Raw genomic sequence first — 23,268 nt, 5'->3', positions numbered from 1 at the left:
TTTGTCAAACAACAACGCTGGCTTTCCAATCTCCCACGCGCACAGCCTTTGTCCTCCCACCAAAACATATCCCGCGTCAGCCGCGCGCTTTGCTTTTTCCAAAGTAATTTCATATTTGTCAGCCTCACAAAAGCTGTGCCCTTGCTGTATGTTGGATTGTATTCAGCAGTCTCAGTGGTTCTTTCTTTCAAGACAGTTAAAGTTATTTATTTACCTCAGCTGGTAAAGACAGACATGTTATCAATACAGTCCTTCAAGCCTGCATTTGTCGTTAGTGTGTGCAGGACATGCCATGGTGTGTGTAACAAAAGCTTATAAGAGTCTGTGTGATCATGTTGAAGTCATTTTAAAATTATAATAAATCGCTCCTTCTTTTCTGCCACATTTTGGCTTTGCAGGAGGAATGATAAATTTTCTCAATACTCAAGTGAAATGCATTTTCAAGTCCATTTCCACAGGCTCACAGTAGCCTGTGTACCTTAGTAGAAAGCAGCTCAGTCCTCAGAGCTACATGGAAATGTTTGCTCGGATCGGTCAAACCGCAGTTCTTAGCTTTCCGTGCCCTAACCGAGACATCTGAATAAAATGTAGTCTGTATGCTGCAATGAAATGCAGCACATGCATTACCCAGGCCACTTGTGCTGCCCTTGTGCTGAGCAAATAGAGGCCAAAGTTGCAAATGTGCTTGGATTCTACAATGCGCCTCAAAATGTGCCATTTTATCACGGTGGGGATTCAGAATGGAGCAGGGAAGAGCCGGTAAACTTCCTGCCTTGCCTTGCTATTTTGATTCTTGCCAATGAACTTTGATATTTTTCTCATTTTACATTTTCTGCTGTAATATAATTTTATCTTTCAACATACCTCCACCTTCCTTAGAAATGAGAGACGCGAGTGTTCTGCTGACAGACGGAGACAGAGTGGGAGTTTGCCGTGTCAATCAACACCTGCTCTGCTCAAATTCGTTTAAAAATAGTGGAGCTGGGAGGTGTAGTGAGGGAGCTGACAGCTAAATAGTCCATGGAGATTTTTGATAGGCAGAGGAACTCGGTGGCTGACAGTTAATGCTTTGTGTGTTTGGCCCCAAGGAGACTTTCAGTATAGGTATTTTACACACTCCTGGAACAAACATCAACTCACTGCTCTCCTCCTTTTAAACCAGAAGCTGCAGGGTGTCCTGGGTATGGGATAGTGGTGGCACAGTGAAAGGACTCTTTTATGTAGTGAGGGAAGAAGAATAGCTCCAATCTCCTCATGAAGTGCTGTGTAAAGTATGAAAAGAGCATTTTCTCTGGAAGCGCCACAAATAAGAGGTAAGTCGCAGCTGGGATGCTGCTTTTATATCTAACGGCATCTAAATCTGTTGTCAAAACTGTACATTCAGAATTTTTATCACTTTCTATGAGGAACACATCTATAATGTGTTATGGGGGCATTCATAGTGAATTATAATGAATTTATAATGCTTTATGACTACAATCATAAACACACATAATACTCTCTGAATTACTGAAACATTATAGAGGTGTCTGATAATGAATTATAACTTAAGTGCCTTTTGTATGCTCTTGACTTTGTAAACTAGAGTTTTACTGATGGGGCTTATAATACATTATGACTACCTATACTCACCTCAAGCATCCACTGTAAGGGCTCATAGTATGCTATAATATGCTATAAGTCTGTGCATTTTATCGCTGTACGTGTTTAAGTGAAGTACATGTTGATGCATCTATAACAATGGTGGTAAGTGAAGTGTAATGCATGTAAAAGAAACTATGTTGTAACATCAGTGAGTATTATGTGCAATGTTTCCCACAGGATTTCTAGAGACTATGGGTAGACCTCAGAACCTCTAGGGGGTCTGGAGGAAACTTTTTAAACACATTTTAAAGTTAATTGCATCAATCTGCTGCACTTTGAGAGAAACATTAAGTGGCTATTTCATAAATAACATGAATGTGCCATGGCACCCTGGTGGGCTGTGAAGGTACTGCAGGTAGGCTGCAAGAGGTAATTTACATTAAATAAATTAAAAGATTATAATGTTCCATTTTTTTTAATTTAGTTCGAAATTCCGATTAAATATTTATGATTTGAATATTTACATTAGAATCAGGAATGAGAAGTAATAAAACAAGGTAGTCAAATTACGAGTTATACTTCATTTATCTTTTTTTTTCCAATGTTGTACTGAAGTCTGTTTCCCATTGATATGTGCAACCTGCTAACCTCAAGCTGCACCCAGTAGTGGAGAATAAAGTCAGTATGGCATTGCAGAAAAGCACAATTCTAACTGATGGGCAACATAATTCTATTAGGGAACAGACTTCGACATCTTAAGTCACATCAAAGATGGGAACAGAGTTGTAATTAAAAGTTTGGGTGGGCCCCAGAAGATTTCCGATTTCAAATTGGGCCACATAATGATTAAGTGCAATTAGCAGAACAAAAGTGGATGATAATTACCATTTGTCAAACAACAACGCTGGCTTTCCAATCTCCCGCGCGCACAGCCTTTGTCCTCCCACCAAAACATATCCCGCGTCAGGTTGCACTATGATATACACCTTTGGCTATACAACACAAGCCCATAGGCTATAGTCAATAGTCACTATCAATCCATTACTTGCCATCTTGCTGATAACTAAATCTTGACTGAGAGACTAAAATCATGTCTTGTTTTAAAACTATGTCCCTCTGAGAGGAGCACTGTGCTGCCTCTATGTTGTCTTGACTGGTCCAGGATGCTGCTGGAAAGCACAAGTTTCGTTTGTGTATACGCATATGAATGCATGTTCACACACATCATGGTTATTTGCAGTTCATAAACAATGTTGTCCATTAATGTTGTTATCAAACGTAGATCAAAGAATACATTGCCCAGAAATGTCGCAGGACAGACACACAGACTTTGGAGAAATGCACTGCAAGCTAGTACATCAACTTAACGTTAATGTTATTGGAGACCACAAATTTACCTGATAGCTGTCTTTCTCATGGTGTTTTTTTAAAGTTGTAAACATTGACTCCCGCTTTGATATGAGATAGTGTAACTCGCAGGACCGCAGTATGTGTGTGGAGGTCCGCCACGCTCTAGCTAACTAATGGGAAACATTAATGTAAGACACCAAAATACAGAGAATTACATGTAAGATTTGTTTTCTTTAGGAACAGAACCTTGGGGTATAAAACCTGTATGACATATTCAAAGTAAGAATCAGATGGGAGGAAAACTCGCTGTTTTCATCATCTCCTTGTGAAAATAAAGCTATTGTGTATTTTAAGTAAACTTCTAGTTTTGAAGTAGTCAAGAGCATCCATAAGGCACTTCGTCAAAGTCACATCTATAATGTTTTATGACAGGTGATATAGTGCATCAGAAAGCAGTATATGTGTTAACGAGTGTCATCATAAAGCATTATGACTGCATAGCAGTTCACTCTGACTGCCCCCATTACAATCTATAGATGTGGTCTTTATAGAAATTTCTCAGTCTCAAGTAAACACATGGTGGATTGACTGTGTATGAAGCCTGCTGGACTTCAGGTCAGGTGACTGACTGAGTGAAAAACAAGCAGGAAAATGGGTTCTGCCTCGTTTTCCAGGGAATAAAAACCCAAATCAATTATCAGCATGCTTCCTGCCCACATGCAACACTTTCAGTGTCGTGTGGTCAAATGCGTCGACCACAAACACACAACAAAGAAAATGCAGAGGCGACACCGCACGTGTTTGAGGAAACCTCTTTCATCGGAGCGGATGTTCAATGAGGCGTGCTGACAACAACAAGAGCAGCAGTCCTGGTCTCGGGCCATCAGGACGCAATCTTGAGGGTTTTATGCGATTCGATTAAATAATTCATTCATTCACGTTGTTTTAGACTCAGAGTTTGTTTTCTGGAGATGTTTGTTGTTTTATTCTCTTTTTTTTCTGTCTCAAGAGATCTTAAAGCAACATGTAAATAAAGAGCAGTCAAAGGGCAGAGATTACCAGCTACTTGCCATGAAACTTCTGGACCTGTAAAATGAAACTGTGTTTAGAAAACAAGTCTCGGCCCGTTGTTGGTGGCAACTGAGTCTTTTACTTGTGTTATAATCACCCTCCCTCTTAGCTTGTTTGTGTTGATTTATTGAGTAACTTTCAAGAAAAATGCCTATTCTTGATTGGGTACAGCTTCTCAAATGTGAGGATTTGCTACTTTTTTATATGTAAGTACACTTAATATCGTAAGATTAGTAATTACATTTTTCACCTTGGGCTCTAGGAAATTGTGATTAACATTTTTAACCATCATTTTTAAGGCCATTTTGTTATCATTATTATATATCATATATACATAAAGACTTAATTTATTGATCAATTAATCAAGAAAAGAATTGTCAGATTAATTTGGAATTGATAAATGCAGTGGAAATGATTTGCAACTCTTTTTGTGATCATATCTTTTGTCTTGTATAATCATATTCTGAAATCATCACATAAGTTTGTTTTTCTCAGTTTATAATCTCTACTGCGTCTGTGTCCTGTGTCCACTTTCTCAATTTTCTCCATCTCAGGTTATTTATAAAGTCCACAGTTCTCTGTGTTGCATCTGCTGTATCAATAATGAATACAGTCACATCTGAACAAAGACATGAATATTTAATCTCAATCCGTGTTCAGTCTGCAGCACTTCATCCCCTCATGCGTCACATTGTAGTTGATTCTGGACTCAACAAGACAGTCCACATTGGAATGAGAACCACATAGACTCAACATCATGTGACCACAGGTGCAAGTGGGGGATTTAAACAGATCATGGACTGAGACTGTGAACATATTCCAGGTATTATTCTTTTAAGATCGAACCATTCTTCAATTTCTATCAGAAGATACTGCTTTATTTTATTTGATGTGAAGCAACCCAGTATGCCATTTCAGCTGCTGTTGTCTGCTGGAGAACCACTTGTTAGTCATGGTGCAAGGGTAGTAGGTTAGACTTGAGATCATTACTTTATTGACATAAACTATTCTGAGGTTTCTCGAGAAACCAGCCTGGTTTTGACTTTTCTTTGTCGGCCTTGGTTAATGGCCTATTTTCCTTATTACTTGTAAAGCAGGAAGGCTGCGAAGCAAAGTGCAAAAACAACTGCAATTTTTTAGCAAAGGCAAAAACTTGAGTTTGAAGTGTTACTGAAAGGGGTACTTGCTAAAATATTCTATTGCAAGAAATCTGAATGTTATAACTTCATGTTCACTAGAGCGATTTTTCTTACCTAGCACAAGGTGTTTAGATTTATACAAATATAAAGGAGTCATTAGAAGGTATTTTTGGGTTTATTAGTTCAAATAGAAACAGAAAAGGAGAGTTGTAAATTGGCAGTTTGTTGACGTGATACCAGATTGTTTAAGATAAATGCCAGTTTTAGTCATCTATACAACATGCTAATGGAGAGCTAATTATTGCCAATTAAAACGTTCCTACTTATCCAAACATTTTGTTCATCTAGTCGAAATATGAGCCATTATCCATAAATAGTGTGTGTTATTATTAGAGTGAATGTGAATTTCAGTATGTCACAGCACATATTTTGTCTACAAAACTGTGTTGAGTTAAGTAGAAAGACTTTCACAGCCTGTATGTTCCCCCAGGCTGTTTACTGAATGCTGTTTGTTGTTGCACTGAATATTTACATTCGCCCACACACCTTCATTGGATTAACCAAAAAACCTCTGCCTCTAACTTGGACAACACTGCCGGCCAAAGGCCCAAGAGGCACCAACCAATCATGAGTAGGGAGGGGAAAGCCCTAATGCAATTTGTATGGCACGGAGCACTCGGCAACCAGATGGGAGCCAAGCTGACTTACCTGAAGCAGTTTTCCTTATTTACTTCTGCGCTCAAGGCCATGACAGACAAGGGGGAGAGAAACATGTTAGCCTGAGCAAATTATCAGGGCTTTCATGTGTGGGTAACGTTCTATCAGATCCTCCCACTCGGCAGAATGTAATGGAAGCAGAGGCAAAGTGCTCAGGGCCTTCACCTCCGACGTGTTCTCATCCGAGGTAGGACAAGGTGTGTGTGGGAGATAAAGGAGCAGGTCCCAGTCACTCCCAGCCTGAAGACTGTGGCACATAGTACATTCTGCTCTTGCCAATCATCGGGGTCAGGATATTGGATGGAGAGTAATTACAACGAGGGCACTTTGGTAAGGGCACTGTGGTAAATCACAGAACTGCCACTGTGTGTGTGTTAGTGAGCGTGTTTGCGTGTGGCTGCTATTAAGGAAAGGTTAGGCAAACTAATTATGGAGGAACAGTGTAAATAGAAAAATCCATTGCTTTGAATTAATGTCCGTTTGATGTAATCAGTTGTGGCTTTCCTATGGTGTCTGGCGACCGGATGTTAATGTAAAAAACATAAATGAAAACTTTATTTTATTGTCTGGCTTGTGATGTGTGCGCTAACACGCGGAAGAGCTATTCTGAAGTTTTGTTCATCGATTCATTATCACGTTCCAAACGTGTGAACACAGCACCTGTGCAACTAAAAACACTATTTGAGCATCATTTATGTGTACTGTGCGGCGCATTGTTATGAATTCCTGTGCGCACTTAGCACGGTGTTGTGTGAGTGATAAATATGGCAGTGAAATTTCTTGCAGAGTGAAGATCTCACTCTTCTGAGGTATGCAGAGTGTGTTTGTCATTATTTATTATAATTACTGAACTCATACGATTTCACTCAAAATTGTATCGAACTGTTAACCTAGTTTGGTAGAGTATAATTTTGAGTTGTGATATCTTGTTTACCATAACCTGATTAACTTATCTCTAGCAGTCTGTTGAAGTGTGTAAGGCCTCGGGTGCACTGCGGCTTTCAGAACCACACCCTTTCAGGCGGCTTCCCTCCAGGAGGTTAGCAGCAGAAAAATTGCTGCCAAATCAGAAGATGCATCTCTGAATCTCCTGTCTATAACTGAGATAATCTGTTATCTTTCTTTTTTTTTTTTTAGTTCCAGACTCTCAAAAAAGTGTGTTGACTTAAGTATATTTCTTTATTAAAAACACAAAGAAATATATATAAAAAAAGTACTGCTAGCAGAACGCTAGCAGTATGGACCGTTGCAATAGATAAACATATGTCAATATGATAAAACTAACATCACTCCATTGCAAACTTGTCGAAATTATCATATCTATAATGACCCTTTTTTATATACTGGACATTTAATTCCAATAAAAATCTTGGCCATTAACTGCTTCACTCTGATCACTGGGGACGGTGCAACTTCTGCCAAAAGTATGTTTCCAGCTTGATTAGCCCATACTCATCTGAATCAGTTTGAACAAGGAACAGCAAAGCAAATATCCAGTACAGATAACAAACTACACTATGTTAAGTCAGCAAGATTCTCCTCTATAAAAAAAACTGTGTTCTTGGCTCATTCTGCTGGAAGGGCTGCATATGCATATGTCTGATTCTTAAAATCAGAATAAATCTTTAGAAAGTCAAGACGTGGAACTGGGTTGTTTTTCAGCTATTGTTGTCGTAAAAACTGGAACAACAAGGGTTTGAACAGGAAGATTTCAATGTCCTGGACAAATGGAAGAAATTCCAGTCAAATATTATGTGTTTATAAAGGTCAGCGATTCTGGAAAAAGACAGTTAATTGCTGTGTTGTCATCTTTTTAAAACAATTCATGGAGACATCCTCATGACCTGCTTAGTTTCAGAAAATAATAATAATACCAAACATAACAACCAAAGAGAATGAAATATGTGGGACATTTTTTTCCAAAGAAAAAGGGTGTTTATCAGATAACAGAAACCCTGATAGAAATCTTCAGTTTTTTTTGTGTTTGAATACAGGTCAGCAATAATTTGTAGAAAAATACTAGCATCCTAAAACCTACTGGGATAAAAGATTCCACCACACAGTTGAGCAAGTCTGATCTAGTTCTTAAAAACTTGAACTGCAGATAGTGAATTTTATTTAAAACAATCCTCTCGGCTTTAAAGAGATTCTAAATTTAAATGTGTGTACCATATGGTACCATTTGGTTGAGGCTCGCAATGACAAAAATCCTTTTTTCTGGGTGGGACCATTAAAAAGAAAAAAGAGACCTGCACTTCCAGCTAGTAACCAAAGCAGAATTTCAAAACAGGCGTCTTAGTCCATGACTTTCATTAGTGTTTCTTCTGTCCTGCACTATTTACTCTTCTCACTCCACCGTCGAGGCTCCACCTGAGTCTCCTTGGAGTGGCATTGGACTGAACCTATCCGGATTGATTGGAGCGCTACCTGCTCGCCTGTTTGTCAGCCATGAATAATCTGTAACGACATCCAGAGCATCAGCCGGGGCCTTGCAGCGTGCATTCATTGTGGAAAATGGACAGCTCAATCAAAAGAAGCTCTTGAAAAGCTGGTCATAACCGGAGGCAGAGCCTTGACCCAGAACGCTGTCCCACTGACTCGAGTCGCAACCTCACCAACATCCCTGAATGGGAGGCCTGACTACTGAATTCCCAGTGAACTCTGGGCTTCTGTTTGCCTCCCCCCTCCCTCTGCTGATCCCATCTCTCTTGCTGTTTAATAGAGCCATGCTTCACTCAGAAGGCCACGTTATCCTTGTTTGGAGACAGACGCTTATGGCGCCACCTGCCATTCTCCGCTCTCCACGTCAGGGAGCGTGGGCCACCCATCACTGCCCTGCTTTACATGGTAATGAAAGTCTGGAGACTTAATGATAAAGCAGTTATGCCCTTGACTCTGTGACCAGGGGTTAACTTTATTTTTATTTATTATTTACAGATGGAAATAATGTACAGGCTGTTACCTCCCTGTCTTATTTCAGAAGGTTGTTTAGCTCCAAAATTGTCTTTTGATGGCCTGGCTTGGTGTCAGGATTTCTTTCATGTAGAAGAGGTAAAGTAATTGGTCTGAGGAAGAGTGTATTGTGGGTTCCTTGAAAAGAAGGACACTCGTGGTGTTGGTGATGACACTGATGCCATCCGGTATAAAGAAAAACCGCAGGAGGAAATGAAACACTTAAAAGATGGTTTTGACTGGTTGCCAAGATGTGCAGACGGAGCGTTCTTAAAAGCGTTCATCTGTGATGTCTCCCCTCAACCATTGTGAACTCTCTCCCTTGAAATGGTGCAATCCCCTGATGTAGAGTCACCCAACTCTAATCCTCCTATATCCACTGATGAATCCCAGCCTCACACACAGTGGGGATGCCGCCTAATTGAATTTCCTTGGTTTCAATGAACACACACTCAGGACCTGCAAGTTCCAGTCCTTGCCTTTGATAAGCAAATGACCCCTATGGAATTGAGGTCACAGCCTGCGAAAACAAGAGTGAGGGAGAGAAAAATAAAGTCCCGCACTCAGACAAGCCCAATATCGACTCACCCGGGATTGAGTCCAATGATGTTTGCCCTGTGCGTGTTGAGCCCCTGTTGGCTCAGGGGGGAATTCATCCCACACACACAAACACACACAAACATGTCTTTGCTCTTGTCTCGCGGTGTGACGTTGTGCCTTTCTATGAAGTGTCTGAATGGGGTGCATGTGTGAATAATCTTGCCTTTGCCACAGATTAGAGCAAAGCAGAGTGTATTAAATAGAAATAGCTAAAGTAATAGCTTGTATTGTACTTCACTGCCTACAGCTCCATCATACCACAGTAAGGTCACTTGATTCTTGAACTCAGCCACTCTGCATCTCGTCCAGTCCTTTTTTTCATTCCTTCCGTTTCATGTATTTAAACTCAGGAAGTCTCGAGGCAAAACAGCGTGTTTGCTTTCGCGTTTGCGCAGAACTGTGACGGATGAGCCGGCCGAGATGAACTTAACTTGTGGGTGGGGGAGTCGTGTTGCCGAGGATGGGGAACAATGCAGGCAGCTTTTTGTGACCTTGTCCACAGGGAACAAAGAGGATTAGGTAAGTGCATTAATAATGCTGCAGGGTACATAGCCTAACTTTGTTCACAGTGCATAAAAGAAGAAGTTTACATAACTTTTTTTTAAGGATGTCAGTGCACCACACTCCCACACACACCTCTGAAACCAAGGACGTACACTAGAGCAGTATGTTTTTTTCCACTAGTCTGAACTGGTCCACGACAAACATGTTCCTGACCCACAGTTTGACGTAAGTTTATCAAATAAATAAACTGAACCAAAGTAATGAGTCACTTCCCTGGTGGCAGGCAAACAAGACAAACCAGGTTACGTTAAAGAACTTCACTATAATTTTAACACCACTTTACTTTATGACAGAGTGAACATAGATTTATATAGTTAGTGTATTCTAAGTATAGGGTCACTATATTGTTACTATAGAAATATTATAGCATTACTGTAACTTTTATAGCTTATATAGGCAGTGATAATAAAACCATAAATTCTGATTATTTTAGCCTCAGAGATGCTTAAGAACTTAAGTTGTTTACGAACAATGAAGTGTAAGTAAAGAAAATAAATCATAAGTAAATGAATCAAACTTTTGCCTGAACTGTCCTGAACTGTGATGTCCGGCACAAACATTGCACTGACACGGCTGTAAGGCTTTTCTATCAGGGGCGTCTCACCAAACTGATCAAACTGTTTAAACTGGGCAGTGCTGATAAACTATGAACCAAGACACTGGCTATTTATTATTTTAATGCTTTCAGAAATATATTTATGTGTACTTCTGGCTACAATAGGGCAAGATTGTGAACCGTTCGCTGCTATATTGTTTCTGTATCGTGAAAACAGAGGCTGAAAAAACTCTGATCAAACTGTGAAAGAAGGCAGGGCTGATCAAATATGAACCACAACCCTGTTCATTGTCTATCTCTTGCCTAAAATGTTTTCATAAACATATTTCAGTGTACTGTTTAGCTGTACGTATGATATTGTTGGTTACTAGCACCACCCAACTCGCAGTACATCACACATCAGAGGGAGTGTTTATTGGTCCGGTGCGGCACAGTGCCTTGTGGTTGTGGTAGGTTTTCTACTTTTTGTTCAAACAGGAACAGCACAGTCCTTTTCTCTGTTTTTTCTGGTCATGTAGCTCCAATTTTAAAAAATATTTATGTCGTTCTACTGCATGGACAGCCAAAGGCCATTTTTCCAGCGGCAGAGTTCTTATTGAAGTGAAAGCAGCAAGTAAACAAGTAAATCATGCAGAAGGGCACATTTCAGAATAATGCATATCATATTGTTGGATTGTAATTATTCTTGCATTAATGTTCATCACTTGTTGAATCTGGTAAAGGTTAAGCTCATTTCAACTATTTAGCAAACCGTTTGGTAGTATATGAATTTACCCCCGAGATAACTCTTAACCAGCTTGTCTTAACTTAGATTATTTCTTGAAGTATAGGAGATAAAAGCAGAAAATGTCAAAATTGTACTTAACTATAACACTTGAGTAAATGTACTTACTGCCATCTGGTATCAACATGTCAAAAAACATTTATTGCAAGTTCATCAACCCTTGTCAGACAAGGAATTTGAGCGTCAAGTGGTATTTAACGACCAAAAGACAGGAGCTGACTTTAATGATATCATCGGTATGACTGTATTTTAATGATAAGATGTGTGTTTGTCCTTGTGTAAGTCTGCACACTCTTGTCTATTTTCCAGTCCCTCTTCATTCCAGAGTAATCTTACAAAGCTTGGAATGTGTGTATTTTGCAAATATTATGGGTAAGTACATCCGCGTAAGTTGCCTCATTGCACTCCAATAAAAATAAACTCGCCAGCGTTCCAGCTGTAAGCCCAGGATTCATTCAGTGTCAATCACATAATCACCCCTTAAAATTCACAGTAATTTCACTGAGGTTTGGGATATGAGCTCATTTAAAAATGGGCTGCAGATCAAACCAAAGGCTGGGGGAATCGTGTCATGTTTTAATTATCGTTTAACAGTAATGTTAAGTGCACGCTCAGTAACTTGCAGGGAAGGAAGTGTAAATTTCTTCTTTCTCTCTTTAATTCCCAGCACCTTGGAGGCAGCTGAGCACACTATTATAAATCGATACTGATATAATTGAGTCATAAGTGTGTCAGTAGCCTGTTTCCAGAAAGGCACAGCTTTCCATGAATCAATAGTGTGGTTGTTGTATCAGTCATCTTTGAGTGATGCTCATGAAGTTTTGTTTTACTCACCGCAGTCCCAGTGGAATAGACTTTGGAAAAACAATAGTAAATAGTGGTTGGTCCAATCATTATTAACTACTATAAAATTACTGTCCTATTTGTTCCCAAAGTGATGAGATTATTTTGTCCTACTTATTAATTGGAGTGAAATTGGACAGAGTGACTCACAGCGGTGTTACTGGAAGGTGTCAGACACAGAAAGCAGGTAATTATGGAGACAGGAAGAGATAAGGAAACAGAATGCAATTACCCCGGCAAGCAGAGCTTCAAATTGCTCCTCTTTGGATTTCTCACCTCAGGTTGCCATTGTTCATGCTTTGCATCTCCATACTGATCTTTATTCCTCTCACCCTCCAGCTCAAAGAAGAAGGAAGGTTTGCATTAATCAAACAAATTTCTACTGTAAGTAGAGCCATACAGGGCACCGACACGGCTTATTTCAAATGTATGTATTCAAATCTATTTTTTCATATCATTTTCAGCAAGTAAACTGCTGTGAGCTCAGTCTGAATCAGGGCCATCAAATGTTTTCAAGGCTGTTTCTCAGAATTTAGTTTCATTTAGCCTTCAGGTTTAGGGGCATGCTTCGCATTGATTTTTCCCTCTCTTTGTCCTCCACACTGAGACTGTACTATTGTTGCATACTTGAGTCCATATATAGCAAGCATTGCCCCTTTTTTTCAAGGTGAAATATATGACATTCCCTGCTATTACACTGTAGCTATCACAGTGGAGCACCTGCATTTCACTCCAATAGAAATACGGCTGTCGTTCACTCAATAAAGTTGGAAATAAAAGAAAGTGGCTTCTGATCACACATTGCTCACAGACACAGATCAAACTGTAAAATTAGGCAGTGCTGATCAAATACTATTGTCTCTACTAAATGTTTTCAGAGCCACATTTTAGTGTACTGTTTAGTTGTGTTATTAGAGAGTTTCTCACCAGACAGCCATTTGTGTTTTGCTTCAAAATGGAGCTCACCAAACTCGGATCAAACAGTACAATTAGGCAGGTTTGATCAAATATGGATCAGGATTCTGTTACTACATGACCTAATTCTATAATCCTCTTGCATCCTCATGCGTCTTGTAACCACCTACACCCAGTGAAATATTCAAACCAAATACTTCAAATACAAAAATGATCACGGGCCGAGCATATTTAAAGATTATCTACCGTATCATGAGGTCATCAATATTATGCTTCAGCTTTTTGTTTTTCAATAGTACTGCATGGAAGTTAATGGCCGGGTTATTAATGATTTAACAGGAATTTAAAAATTGCATGCGCGGCTGACTTTATCTGCAGTGGTACCTGGACAAACTATTACAGTGTAAGAGCCGCAAAGGGTTTTTTTTTTGTGTGTGTTTGTTATTGTAGTTATATAAATGTAATTTCTCATGCTGTTAGATTACTGTTTGACCATGCCATCAGGTGCGTTCAGTAATCCGGGAGCAAACAGTTTTTTGCCACAGTGAAAATGTTGTTTTTGGAAGGCTAAACACCAACAAATATGGACTGAAGCAAAACATTTCGTTAAGTAAAAACATGTTGTGGATTTTGGAAATGATTACTGCATGTTTCAGACCATTTGGCTGTAATTTGAGAAAGTTTCTTACCAGGCCGTGGTCAGCAGTGGTATGCCAGTTTAAGGTATACTATGGTTTGAAAATTGACGGTTATTGGACCACGTAAATCTGCTTAGCTACAGTATGGAGTCCTGCCTTATTAGCGTCATTAATAATATACATATTTCAAGTTTGTATCAATATTGATTTCTGTCAGGGAAATTTCTGTTTTCATTCCTTTAGGGGGCGTTATAACTAACTAATTATACTTAATTATACTATAACTATAATTTTGTAATAAGTGATATTTATCATACTGTGAAAATCTCATACAGTTGCAACCCTGCACAAGGCCAGAGAAGCTCAGATCACAACACACACAGATTACTCCACTATGACCTTAGCAAGTATAGCTGTTTGCTGCTATATTAACGCAATATTATGTAGAAATTGCTTAATTTTCAATATCTCATATATTTAAACTTTAAGTAAGATTGCAGATGAATTACACATAATAACCAGCGTACACATATAAAACAATAAAAAACACAATAAAATAATTCCCCCTACCAAATCCCTCCCTATGGTACGAGATATAAACGGCTCATTGCTGCATGTGCTGTAAATAAAAGTGCAGATGTAACCAAGTCTTGTTTCCTCTCACTGCTGTGGCTGACTTAGTTTTAAATATACAAAATGTAACAGCAAGAACATGCATTGTCCTTGTTTTGCATATGTAGAGATTTTGAGTGTTGTTTCTGTTGTTTCTTTTAAAGGGAAAGCCAAATACAGCCATGCTGCTGATTTGATGGGGGAAAGAGGGTTTCTCCTGCTCCATTTGTTCATTCTCCGTAGTGCCCTTTAGCCATTTGTTTTAGCTTTTAGGTGCTCTCTCAGTCTGTGCCTTGCACTGCTTGCACACACACGCTGAAACTGAGAAAGAGACAGTTGGTAAATAAGAGTGAAATCCTCAAGCCAGCCTTCTATTCAAGAATGAATCCAACTTTTTGTCATTTTTTGGCAGAGTTATTAACGCCAACATGACCATACAAATATCACCTTTTCTACTTTTTGAATTAGCTGGAAGTGTAGCTTGAACACGGGTTGTTGGTAAAATCCTGCATGCAGCAAAGGGTTATGTTGACGCTCAGAGTGGTGCCTCAGGGATGGATTCGCTGCACATGTACTCACATTTACTGTGATCGCACATAGCGAAATCTACCGTATTTAGACGCTAATACACGGGGGGCGGGGTCTGCCAGTGACCCTCACAGCTAGTTATCACCGTGTGGCCACTGGCTATGGAGCCACTCTGCTTTCCTCTCCGACAGCCTGTGTCACCGCCGGGCCACCGTGCACTCACACAAGTCTGTACACATCTGTGCACAGTTTGCCTCAAATTGTTTATGACAATTCTCCATTTTTGGTTAATGAATACTTTATAACAGTGCAAGTGCTTTACGTAATTGTTGTACAGGTCTGATGGCCTGATAGGTGCCACTTAGTCAAGCTTCCGTCTGGGGCTGAAAATGATCATTGCAGACGGATCAAGTGTGTGAGGGGAGTGCGAGAGTGTCACAAAGTGCTTTTATGTAAATGGCAGATGAAGAGCGTCACTCCGTCGAGACATAAATATACAGCGCCTTATGCGCTACTCCGTCAGTCTCTGGGATGTGTCCTCTGTGACTGTCAAATGTTCTGTGTTTATATGAAAGGTTCAACACCTCTCTGTCTCCTGAAGACCCCGGAGAGAAAAGATGAGATGGAGAGGGTTAGAAGCTGAAGACATGAAAACATGGCAATCTCTTCATCAGAGTGAAGAGAAAGTAGGACACATGGGCAGGGATCAAGGTTGTAGCTCAATATATAAAAAAACATCTCTGGATTACAGGTCGCCAAGTAAAAGGTCAAAGAAAATGAAATGAAAGAGTTGTGAGATATCAAAAAAGGCAGGTCTCTGACAACACGATATTGTTTGGACGGTTTAGCAGAATGATATTTTCTGCTGTCGATTATTGCTTTGTTAGAGACGGGTTGTCTTTACTTTCTTCTTGAAAAGAAATAAAGTGGATTTCTGGTGTTTTACAGCAGCATCACATATATAAACACTGTTGTGGAATTGCTCTATAGATTGCGAACTCTTCCCGCCCTTCTGGATTTAATAATAGAGAAATGGGTCGTGCTGAGAGTATTTGTTTGTAGAGTGTTTGTTTAGCGCTTCCTTTTTCCTTCCCAACTGTTGCCGTTTTAACGCCCTCCAAATTACACCAAGGATAGCTGTGAGGCTCTCTTCTCATTTTCCTCAGTTAACAAGCACTCTGTTTATATATGATTATGCTTCTCTGCTTGTTTATTTTGCCCAGCTTTTTTAAAATTACTTTGCCGGTTTAGTTCAAGGTACAAAATGCACTTAAGGATTCAGTTGAGCTCATTTGTTTTCCTTCTGTGGAGAAATATTTACGGTCATTTCATTCTTCGCCTGCCGTCAGACGAGCTGATGGGGATTGAACGTGCACTCACTCTACTCACCATTATGATGTTTTTTAGGTTTTTTTCTGTTTTTTCTTTGCAGCGCTGCCAATCATGCAGGTGACGATTGAAATCACCAGACAGCAGGTGGAGAAGATCTTCGGTCTCGATGAGTACTGGTGTCAGTGTGTCGCCTGGAGCACTACGGGAACCCAGAAGAGCCAAAAAGCGTACATCAGGATTGCTTGTGAGTGTAAAACAAACTCTCTCCAACAAGGTGTTTACATATCACGTCAGTTTATAGTTAGAGGATGTTGGCAAGATATTTTCACTTTGAGTAGTTGAGGACTTGTAACTTTCATTTAGAAATTAGCCCAGAGCCGATTATGATCTGATGCTTCAGTGTTTTACTGTGATTACAACTTAGTTAAATCCCCCTTCTGCAATTCACTCATAGAAGAAAATATTTGACCCTGGTAGGGAGAAACAGAGGAATGCGTCTGCTTGAAAGCAGCCTTAAAAAAAGAAATGGAACACGAAATATGAGTATTCATGACAATATTTTTCACTGGATACAGTATATCAGCAATGATCCCTATGAAAGTAACTGGAATAAAAACAGATTTGAAATTTATTGCTGAGCAGCAATCATAAATCTGTCTGGGGAACACAGACACATCCCTCGCCTCAGCCTCAAAAGCTTTATTAGAAGAAGCCATTTTACATTTGAGTATTTTAAAGCATTCTGCCTATTAATTCCCACATAAATATGCATTATTCCAGACAGAGCTGAACGCAGCGCTGTCTCCAAACCACCAGACGTTTTGAAAACACACATTCATTATCTAGACTTGTTTGAAAGCTCAACAAAGTCAGTTAGATGTGAGATAAGGGCACGCATGCTTCATTAAGAATGTGTGTGTGCATGCACCGGTTCACATGATATTCACATGCACACACACAGAAACACTCACATACATTTAAGCCTTACAGGACTGTTATATCTTAAGTCACCTCCAGTCCCGTTGTATCGACTTTAATTAAATTGAATGTCGTGAAACTTTCTGCCTGTCGTAACGTTCCTCTCAGTATGATTGGTCAGGACAGGCTTAACATCTGTTTAAAGGAATTCACCGGCGGCTCACAGCCGCACCCTGACCCCTTGCAAAACAATAAGACATTGCTACGCTCTGAGTCAAAGCCCGGGGTGAACACATCAAATTTGCACCAGCCCGCCAGCTATCAAGAACATGTCTCGCTCAAATAGGCCTTTACCTGTGTAATTCACAGCCTGGGTTTATGGACAAATATATAGCAGGACTTGGTGCAACAGTAAGAGTACTCAATGAGACGTAATGTGAAGCCCCATGCAGTCAGCCAGGCTTGCTGGAGCTCTTGTCCAGGCGCCTCGGGGCTTTGTTTTCGTGTGGCTGCTCCAAGCCCTCATACAGATGGAAGCTGGAGGCTGGCGGATGCTGGAGAGCGGAGAGTGGGTGGGAGGGGAGGAGTGAGGGGTAATGCAATTGCTTTTGCTTGATGCGGGGCCCCTCTGGCAGCAGACAAGCATCTCTGAACCAGCCAGGCAGCCTGTAATAAGCAACATGGTTGGTGCCACCGATCCCCGTGTGGCTTAGGGGCCAACTGGAGTGCAGCATGCTCAGAGAAGCCACGGATGGACATTTCAAGAGTGGAAATTTTAGAAAACATCACCAAGTTTTTGTGGTTGGAAGTATTTCACTGAAACCTCCAAAGCTTTTACAAGTATTCTAATTGGTTGTGCTTCTCTTTATCCGTTTTTTTCCCTCAGACCTGAGAAAGAACTTTGAGGAGGAGCCGCAGGGTAAAGAGGTGGCATTGGACGAGGAAGTGTTACTGCGCTGCCATCCCCCTGAGGGAGTGCCACAAGCCGAGGTGAGATACAGATACAGAAGATATTTATAGGTCCACATCTCGCATCCATTTACCCTTTCCTCACCAGGAGGACAAAGAGCAAAAAGTAGCTCAGGATGAGCTCCCCGGCGTCTCTCCCCGCTCCACCAGGGAACAGACGGATAAATTACACCTCTAATTATTCCCCATTATTGATTTATTATCTCTCTTACATCTCTGAGAAGCCGTATATCACATCGTCTCGTCACATCACTCAGGATAGGCTTGGAGGCTTCACTCCGCGTTTGGCATCTCTAAAGGCCTATCCATAATTAATGGGTCTATTTGCCTCACTCGCTCCCCATCTCATTCTCTATCTCTCTGCCATCTCTCCATGTACTGTGTCTCTCATACACTCTTGTTCTGCACAACTCTCTCTCGCCCTCCCTTCATGTCTCTCGGCGGTGCATGTCTGTGTTTAGAGGACCAGACTGGGGCCAGCTGTTTCACCTCGTCTGCTGCACCCTCCCGGTCCCAGATAGGCACTAACTGCTCTAATAACAACACAAGAGGAGGTTAGGCCAGCCACTCAGACAGCCCAGAGACCAGGAGCAGCGGCTAGCCAATCGCAGCTCAACAGTGTAGGGGACGGTTTGCAGAGAAATAGGAAGGGAAGGTGCCAACTGCAGTTCAACAGAAAAGAACATCAGAGCAGAAGTCACCACGGGGAGAAAACAGGGATAGCATACAAGAGGAAGAAAGCCCAATTATTTGCGGCATCGAAACTGGCAGTAATACCGACAACAATGCTGCCGTACCGTAGCTACTCTGGAGACGGCGCAAGGTCAAGTGAGAGCACGAAAACAAGCGAGCCAATCTGAGAGTACACCAAAAAAGGAATAACATCAGTTTTGGCTTCTGCAAGAGGGCACAGAAACTACACAAATCGTGATCGGTTTCACTCAGAGACCGCACATAGCTACAGAGATCTCTAGCAGATACACAATAAAAGCTGCACTCCCCACACAAAGGGAATAAATAGTCAAATCAGTAGGGCATATAGATAAATTAATTCCATTTCAGTGCCATACCAATCTACATTTGTTCTTCTTTTTGTCTGTTTGATTGCATCAAAACCAGATGTACCTCTCTGTTTTTTCCTGTCTAATCCACAGCAGGGGGGGGGGTGTATTCTCTAATCAGCTGCAGTGAATTTTGACCACTGAAACATATTTTCAGGTGGAGTGGCAGAGAAACGAGGATGTTGTCAACCCAGCGAGCGACCCCAATTTTTTCATCACGACTGACCACAATCTAGTCATCAAAAAAGCCCGGCTGGCCGACACGGGCAACTACACATGTGTGGCTAAAAACATCGTCGCTCGCCGCAAGAGCACCTCTGCCACGGTCCTGGTCTATGGTAGGTGACGACTTCTTTCAACAGGTGTCAAAGGAGGCTCGGAGGCTAATAAGCGGTCTGGGCTCCCAGCTTCAGAATATAAAACCAGCTCAGATGAGTCATGTTTTGCTTGCATGTGGCATCTGTTATCCCACATTTCCACATTAATCTCTGCATGTTCTCTTGCATGGAAGGTACCCAGGCGCACTTCTTCTATATTACACTCAGATTCTGCTCTGTAGTTTTAGTAATAACAGTATGCAGCGTTATGCATGTGTGACATATGGTGACGACTTGCGTAAGTCAGCTCTTTTTTTCAGCAAGCAATTAATTTCACTATCATAAATAACGGCACAAAGAGATAGTAGTGTGTCTGCACATTAATTAGCACAACTTAAAATGTTACTGGCAGCCATTCGGCCAAGAGCTGGCAGTCTCCGATCTCGGGGCTGCCATCCTCCTTCTCTGTAGTGGATCCAATATGAGAAGAGAAATTGAATTAAGAGCAAACTGTAAATAATGACTTGGCTTGATATGCAGACTGATCTTTATTAAAATGCAGAGAAACAGCATATTTTCTATCACAGGGTTTCTGGGGTACTGGCACTGCTCAGGTTCTGCATACGTTATAGCCCGACTTCGCTCTCAGCTACAGGGTACATGCAAACATGAAATTGAAATCATGTGGGACTGCATGGAAGCAGCTTTATGTATATAAGAGTATAATCTGGCACAGTGTCTGTCACAGGCTGTTTTTGTTGAGGCTGCCAGCAGATGTGTGCTGTTAAGTCAGAAGAGTTATTGTGTGTTATCTAACATGACATAACATAGGAAAACACAACATATGCCACAAATATACAGCACTATGTATCATTAAAGGTTTTTTTTACAGTGTATTTATTAGACTAGATTTAAAAGAAATATCTGGTTATTTTTATGCAGGTAATTAACTTGAAATACACGTATGCATATCCCTTGTGAAATCAGAGCGTCAATTATTTGATCAAAATGTAATATCTCAGGCCGTTCTCATTTTCAGCTTGTAGCTACTTGAATATCAATTTCCATTTAAGATTGTAGTTGCTCTGCCCTCGCAGCTAACAGAAGCTCTCAAAGGAATCTCAGTGGATTTCAGGGTGTAGGATGAACTGAACTTGAGAAAATATGAGCATAGTGTGAAACATGAGGGACACTGATGGATGGCTTTAGAGCCTTAATGTATAGGAATAAATATTCTCTTTACCATATCCAAAAATACAAGCATAGATTACACAGATAAACTAGAGTGAGAAAATGTATCGAAAATGTATTTGGCTTTGTTCCATTTATAAATGTAATAATCAAATTAATATTTATATCTATATAACACTAAAAACAGACTAGAGTATTTTAGATCTTTGACAAAACACTTCAACACACTTTTTCTTCTTCAGCTAATTTTGTAATTCAACAGACTTCGACTGTGCATACCCTGAAGGACGTTCAAACTTAAACGCTGTTGATAATTGAGGCATGTGCACTTTCATGGTGAACGGTTTCAAATGAAATGTGTTCATTTGGAGCATGCACTCAAAACACACAATCATACACTCCTCAGAGCCTCCAGCATAAAAATGAAAAAGCACAATTATTCTTACTGCTGATTATAATTGATTAGCTTGTTGTTGAAATGACTGTGGAGGCAAACGCATTCACACTCTTATTGTTCGCCTTTCTTGTATTGTCAAGCAATTGTTTTCACTCTCAGACCCCACAAATTGTAAACAAATTGCTGGGGCGCTTGCTTGACAATTTTATTTCTTCCCATCGGTCTATGTGCTTGACAAATGTATAACCATTGCTATCTGTATCAACGGAGGTTAAATTACTGTAGAAGTGCTCTTGTTTTAAAAAAGACCTGTTACTGCTGTTCACTTGTGTCGCTCTGTAGAAGAAAAGAATAATTCAGTTACCTGAGAGCATCGCAGTCCACCATGCTAGCTGATTTAGCTAGCTGTAGCAAGTCATAATAAGTGCTACTTTTCAAAGCAGGTTCAACAGGGGGCCAGAGATGCATTTTAACAAGGCCTGGCTGGTGTGACTGCACTCTGTGCTAAGAGGTAATCAGGGGCCGAGTTGCCTGGCAATTTACCTCGCCGCGGCGAGCAATCAATCGCATAGAGAGGGCAAGGAAATGATTCAGCCACGACAAGCACAGGAGAGAGTTAGGGGGAAATTAGGAAGGGAGTATGTACAGAGAAGGAACGCCAGCACTGTTCAAGTCAATAAATCAGGAATCTCTGTATCTTTGTAAGCTGAGGCAAACACAGGATGTACAGGAAGGAGCTGATTAGAATGAAACCAGCGTGATTTGATGTAATCACCTGCCATGATCGAGTGATATAGCAACAGTTATGTGCCAATAGACGAGTAAGGTTCGGAACATGGGCGGTAATAGGAATACAATGTTCAGAGTTTCCAAAGTGCCTGAACTTTCATTTCGAAATATAAAAGAGGAAGAAATTATAGAGTGTTGTTCTCTACAATTCAGAGAACACTTAGAGTTTGAAGAATGACATGCGATGGTGTGAAATCAGTGATGGACATGTGAAGGGTATAATCTGAATTACTGGAACAGCCATGATAAATGTATTTCTCAGCAGTATGCTGGCATTTCCAAGGAGTAGGCGTTGTTTTCTTATGTATTTATGACCATGAGCATTCAGCTTTAAATGGTGTTTCTTTACAGCGATTATATTCTGACTGTATTATGAGTTTTTTGTATGTTGTCATACGTTACTTTTGGAGGCATATCTAAAATGTCCACTAGTCACTTTGCAGCACCTTCCTCAGAGATAAGGTCAAAGATGGCAAGCTGTCATGTTATTTTCTGCTCCCTGTTGAAGCCATTTTGTTTTCACTGCAGTTGGCTGTAACTCCAACTCGGACACAGGAAGCAGCCCGCCTTTGCTCTTCCATTAGCTCACCTTGCAGTGCTGAACCAAAGAGTGTAACAGCAGTCACAATTATTCTAGCGCAACACACCTCTTTTTCCTTAGTGCATGTCGGGTAATCCTGGCTGCTCTGTCCCTTCATCCATCCCTCCCTTCCTCCCTCCCCCTCCCTCCCCCCTCCATCCCCACCGGCGCTGGTCTGACAGTCAACGGCGGCTGGTCCACGTGGACCACCTGGTCGTCCTGCAGTGCCGTGTGTGGGCGTGGCTGGCAGAAGAGGAGTCGGAGCTGCACCAACCCCACACCACTGAATGGAGGCACATCCTGTGAGGGGCAGAACGTCCAGAAAAGTGCCTGCGTGGCCACCTGTCCAGGTAACTCCCAGGCAACCCTGTTTGTCCTGTGGCGCTTGGCTTCCTGTGGCTTCCTTTTTGCATTTTTTTGCATCCAGAAGTCATCAATTCATCTTTATTTTGGCTGCTTTTTTGTACCAGCACCCAGGTCTTTCTTAGATGTCAGTGCTTCTGTTGTCTCCTGCAATTAGACCGCTTACACAGCAATGTCAGAGCCTATTAGTCTTCACAGTGAGGCCTCATCCTGAAGGTGATTTATTATTATCACTCTTTGTTCACATATCTCTTTATCTCCTGTGCTCTACACAGACCCTGCCTTTATTTCAGAGACCTGTCTGCTTTAAGAGACACGGTCTCAGCCATGGCATTGTGTCAGACCAGCTAGTACATTTGTTATTGTTTGCTGCTCAAGCTATGTAGTAAATATGGGCAATAAAAAGCTGAATTATGGCAGCCTGCGTGTCGTGTTTACGTGTGAGGAGTTGAGGGCGTTTCATTTGCCTGCCCCGTTCTCCCCCGTGAGAGAGCGTCC

General features: G+C 40.9%; 1 protein-coding gene across 4 annotated transcripts in view; it reads left to right on the top strand.

The window, feature by feature from the left end:
• unc5a (unc-5 netrin receptor A) overlaps positions 1 to 23,268 on the top strand; it is a 140,668-nt gene that overhangs the window by 81,234 nt on the left and 36,166 nt on the right. For 2 of the 4 annotated variants that reach the window (XM_073486814.1, XM_073486813.1), the window contains exons 3-6: positions 16,286 to 16,429; positions 17,990 to 18,093; positions 19,291 to 19,471; positions 22,590 to 22,757. In XM_073486814.1, the coding sequence (XP_073342915.1) occupies positions 16,286 to 16,429; positions 17,990 to 18,093; positions 19,291 to 19,471; positions 22,590 to 22,757 (597 nt within the window). The remainder of the gene's footprint in view (positions 1 to 16,285; positions 16,430 to 17,989; positions 18,094 to 19,290; positions 19,472 to 22,589; positions 22,758 to 23,268) is intronic. The other 2 variants (XM_073486816.1, XM_073486815.1) reach the window with 1 other exon arrangement.

This window comes from Pagrus major, chromosome 18 (genome assembly GCF_040436345.1).
Source record: "Pagrus major chromosome 18, Pma_NU_1.0".
Lineage (NCBI taxonomy): Eukaryota > Metazoa > Chordata > Actinopteri > Spariformes > Sparidae > Pagrus > Pagrus major.
Note: the sequence above shows the minus strand (reverse complement) of the source record. Positions and strands in the feature narration are given on the sequence as shown.